Here is a 4,485-nt window from a genome sequence, read left to right as displayed (position 1 = left end):
AAAAATCTCTGCAGTGGATTGCAGGGTGTTGGGTTTTGTCTATTCCCAATTAAACTGGAAATGTTCTGGTGAATAGAGAGCTGATTTATATATTGAGAGAGACTATTTCAAGGGCGTGTAGTGACAGGACAAGGGGGAGTGGCTTCAAACTGAGTGTAGGTTTAGATTAGGTATTGGGAAGAAATTGTTTCCTGGGAGGGTTGGGGGGCCCTGGCACAGGAGAAGCTGTAGCTGCCCCTGGATCCCTGGAAGTGTCCAAGGCCAGGTTGGTCAGGGCTTGGAGCAACCTGGGTTAGTGGAAGGTGTCCCTGCCCATGGCAGGGGGTGGAACTGGATGAGCTTTAAGGTCCCTTCCATCCTAAACCATTCCACGATGTTCAGTGTTCTTATTTTGCCCAAGTCCACGTGTGGTTGGATAATACCTGTTTATGTACCTGGTTTGTAATCTATTCCCTTATCCTGGGATCTTGCAGCTGGAGCTTGGCTTGAGGATGTTTAGGCTGCGCAGTGAAACTTTCCCTCTGAAGGAGTTTTAGCCACTGACCATCCAGGCTGAGCCCTGTCATCACTTATTAGACACAAGATGTTTCCCTGGCTGTGCAGCTGAGGCCTGTTATTCCCCAGGCCCTGGAGCTAAGGGTTTGCAGGAATCCTGCCCAGATTAAGTGGTGAGCTGGGAAATAGCAACTCCTGTGCAAGTGTATCCCGAGCTCTGAACAGAAACACCAGTGGGTTGGATCCTGGAGTTCAGGTTCGTTCCCACAGATGGTTTGGGCTCATCCATGGGGGAAGCTCCCTTTCCTTTTGCTGGGAGCTGGGATGGAGTCTCAGTGCAGCTGAACTAGGGGAAGGTCAACACATCTCAGGAACTGATTATCCAGTGTCAAACTTGGTTGTATGTGCTTGTCCTTGCGGAAGGAAATATCCTTAATGCTGTTTTGTGGGTCCAAACCATGTCTTTCTGTAGGGAAATTAGTTGTCCCAGGAACTTCTGTGCCATTACTCGTGGAAGCAAAGGTGGCTGAAGAAGGGACTATCCAGAAGTTTCTGTCATAGCTTCTGTAAGTGATAATCCCAGAATATCCTGAGTTGGAAGGGACCCACAGGGATCATCAAATCCAACTCCTGGCCCTGCACAGACACCCCAGTTTCATGTACTTTGTCTTCAAAGCACCAAAGGCTGAGGTTTGTTAGGAAAGGAGCAGGGGGATGAGCACAGCTGGGTGAAGTGAGAAGGGAGTGCAGCAGAAGGTGCTTTCTCTGGGGTTTTTATCTATTTATTTGAGCTAAAGCCACTCACCACAGTCTCCTTGAGACAGAAGGGCACAGGAGAACCACTGCTGGGCCCCGGGGGCACCGCCAAGCCAGGAGTGTGTCCCTCAGTCTGTCCTCCTGATCCCTCTTCCAGTGGGCAGACTGATGCCTCCCACCTCTCTGTAGGGCACTGGCACTGAAGTGTAGGGGCTAAATAATCCTCTTCTGAAGAAGGACCTTGCTTGTTGGCTGATTTTTTGGTGAAAGATCCCTTTCTCTTCGTGCGTCACCATAACTGGTGTCATTTGGTTTTCCCCCAAAATTTACAGATCTCAACCAGGGGCAGCTGCACAAGGGTGGGGTGAAGCTTTAATTGTGTTCTTAACTGTCTTCACATTTTATCTTCTAGTCAAAAAATTTAAAAATGCAAAGCAAAAGGGTCCCACTTCTAAACCATGAGTTACAAGGTGCTGTCAGACCCGGGTGCTGTCGGTGCTGTGGGACAACCCGGAGGCTTTGGCTGGGACAGGGATTCCTGAGCTGTCCTGTCCTCACTCTGGGGCTTTCTATGGACTGGTTCAGGAAAACAACATGTTCTCTGTGTGGATATAGTTAAGCTTGTACATAACTGCATCTCTGCACACAGGAATAATCTGCCTGTGCAGGTTCCGGTTCTTCTCCCAGTGCCGTTGTCTCCAAGGGCTGGGCTGGAGGAGCTCAGTTCAAAAGGAAAGCAAATGCAACCCCAACAAAACAATGGTGCCAGTGTAAACTCTGCAGCCTCCAGACCTTCCCAGGGCACACAGGAGGACAGCAGGGAGGTGCAGCAAAGGGAAACGAGCTGCTGGAAATCCCAAGGGATTTGGATGCAGCACGGCCGTTCCGGCCCCGGAGCTGTGGCTGCTGTGGGTGCTGGCTGTGTTTTTAGGGGCAGTTTTTAGGCTGCCTTCATTGCTGATGCTCCTGTCAGACCCCACAACGCTGGTTTGGGGGGTTGGTTTGTTCTGAGCTCCCATCCTGGAGTTGGCAGGTGGGGACACAACCTAAAGGAAGAAGGGGTGGAATGAGAGCTCGGCACAGACCTCTCTGTGCCTTTCATCCTGTGGGATCAGCTCTGCCAAAATCAGCAACACAGCTGGTGCTGGGTAAACTTCCCAGGATTTGCTTCTGCCAGACTTGCAGTGGAGGTAACAGGAAGAATGAACCTGTGTTTTAGGAAGGGTTGTGCAGAATGATTAAAACACTGAGGGCTGTTGGGTTTGGTGCCAGCTGAATGTTTTTTTTTGTTTTGCCCGGCTAACAGGGATTATCTGTTTGTTCCAGGAGTTGGGAAGGAGCACAGAGAGCCAACACATCATCTCAACACCTAAATGAAGCTTTAAGCCTGGTGAGCTCACAAATGTCTCTTCCGTGTTGGAGCTCTGCTGGGTCCCACCCTGCCCTGTGTGGAAGGTGCAGATGTTCTGGCAGGGGCTCCCTGAGCATCCTCAGCCTCTGCCAGGGGCTGCCAAGAGCACATTTGTTGGCTGCTGGATAAGGCAAACCTTGCAAGTGGCTGCCAGAGGGGCTGCCAGAGCTCTCTGTAAGCAAGGAGAAATCAGGATCCCTTCTCTGATGTTCCAAACTTCCTGCTTTGGGGCATTGGAGATGAGTCGTTCGTGGTGTGTCACACACTGTGCTGGAAATCCTCCCAGTTCCAGCAGCTTCTCTGGGTGCTGGCTGCTGCCACGTGCTGACCTGGTTTTTTCTGTCTCCAACAGATCTGTTGCTCTTTCTGAAACCTCCCCAGGGAACACTCCCAATAGAAATGGCAGGTAAGAGCACCTCCAGCATGGCAAAGGAGGGAGGGTTGTTTCAAAAACCATTGTCCATCATGCTGTGGTGGCTGTGACACATCAGGAACGTGACCTGTGTCCCTTCCCAAGATCTTGGTGCTCCCTAAAGCTCTTCAGCTGCTTCTCTTGCCTGGGGCAGGTTCACTTTCCTGCTGTGACCTCTGGGGATCTGTCACCCGAGGTCACTGCTCGAGTGCTAAAGGCTCAGGTGAGACTTGCTTGAAAAGTTTCAGGAGGATGGAATTTATTCACCAAAAAATCCATGGGAATAATCCCTTCCTTGCAGAGGCTTTGCACAGCGCTCCCAGCTGTGCTATTGGTGTTGGTCCATCTGAATTTTACTTGTAGTGAAACCAGCAACAAAATTGCAGCTTTTTGAAGGTAGGAGGAAGTGTGGAACTCGCCTGCAGCTGCTGCTCCTTGGGGCTGCAGTTTGGTTTCTGGCAGCACAGGGTGTGTCTATGTTGATCCCAGCCTTGATGGGAGAGCTGCAGCACTCCAAGCTCTGCAGTCAGACACGAAAGGGGATGTTTTAATTCCATTTCTTTTGTCTGATCTCAGAAGTAACCCAGAACAGTTGGAAACCACAGTTGGTCTCTGGGTGGGCAGGAGCAGAGAGGAGGTGGAATCCCCATCTCTGTGTACCTAGGAAAAAATTTGGGGCATTTTATGAGCTTCAGAAATGACAAACTGCAGTGGCTGGTTGGCTTTGGCCCCACCATCTGCATTAGAAACTGGCAGCAGTAACAGAAAATGGGAGGGAGCAGAACCACAGGAACAATCTGCAGCTTCAGCTGTTGAAGAGGGACAGAACAAAAGTTTCCTCATCCCTCAAAAAACCCCCCAAAGATTATTAGAGAACCCTGTGTCTGATTAATCTTGGTCTCACTGACTTCCCTAGAGACCTGCCTGCTCAGCTTCAGGAGCTGTGCCCCCTGCTTTCCCTTTGTCCAGCCTTGTGAAGTCCTTTTCCAGGCTGCAGGGACACCCTGTGCAGGAGAAACCCCCTTAGGTGTTTGCAGCAAACAAAAAATCAGTGCCAAGGAGTCCAAATTCCTGTGGACTTGGACAGCATCTGGTGGGGTTTGTTCATCCATGGGATGGGGGCAGCAGCAGGGATTAACCAGTAACTCCAGCCAGCTCAGGGGGCACCTGAATCAATGTAAAATGGGTTTGGGGGAGGAGGGGCAGAGGAATTAATGTTTGTTTTCATGAGGAAAAGTCAAACTGGGCTGGTGACTCCAGACGTTGTTCCAAGTTGCTTCTGATGTGCCCCCAGTGGGAGTTCTCCCCACCAGATTTTCTGTGTGAAAATATGCATGAGGGGAAGGCTCTTCCTTCCTAAAGCTTGGCTTAAGCTTTAGGCTCTTCCTTCCTAAAGCCTGGCTTAAGCTTT

The 4,485-nt window shown here is 50.5% G+C and overlaps 1 protein-coding gene across 2 annotated transcripts in view; it reads left to right on the top strand.

The window, feature by feature from the left end:
• Window positions 1-344: 344 nt before the first annotated feature.
• SCAMP4 (secretory carrier membrane protein 4) overlaps window positions 345-4,485 on the top strand; it is a 17,303-nt gene continuing 13,162 nt past the window's right edge. The window contains exons 1-4 of one of the 2 annotated variants that reach the window (XM_027703065.1): window positions 345-851; window positions 968-1,061; window positions 2,578-2,641; window positions 3,015-3,068. In XM_027703065.1, coding sequence (XP_027558866.1) covers window positions 3,062-3,068 — 7 coding nt within the window. In that variant the 5' untranslated portion in view covers window positions 345-851; window positions 968-1,061; window positions 2,578-2,641; window positions 3,015-3,061. Of the gene's footprint in view, window positions 1,062-2,577; window positions 2,642-3,014; window positions 3,069-4,485 lie in introns of both variants that reach the window. The other variant, XM_027703064.1, reaches the window with a different exon arrangement.

This window comes from Neopelma chrysocephalum, unplaced genomic scaffold (genome assembly GCF_003984885.1).
Source record: "Neopelma chrysocephalum unplaced genomic scaffold, ASM398488v2 Primary Assembly neopelma1_201, whole genome shotgun sequence".
In the NCBI taxonomy this organism is placed as follows: Eukaryota; Metazoa; Chordata; class Aves; order Passeriformes; family Pipridae; genus Neopelma; species Neopelma chrysocephalum.
Note: the sequence above shows the minus strand (reverse complement) of the source record. Positions and strands in the feature narration are given on the sequence as shown.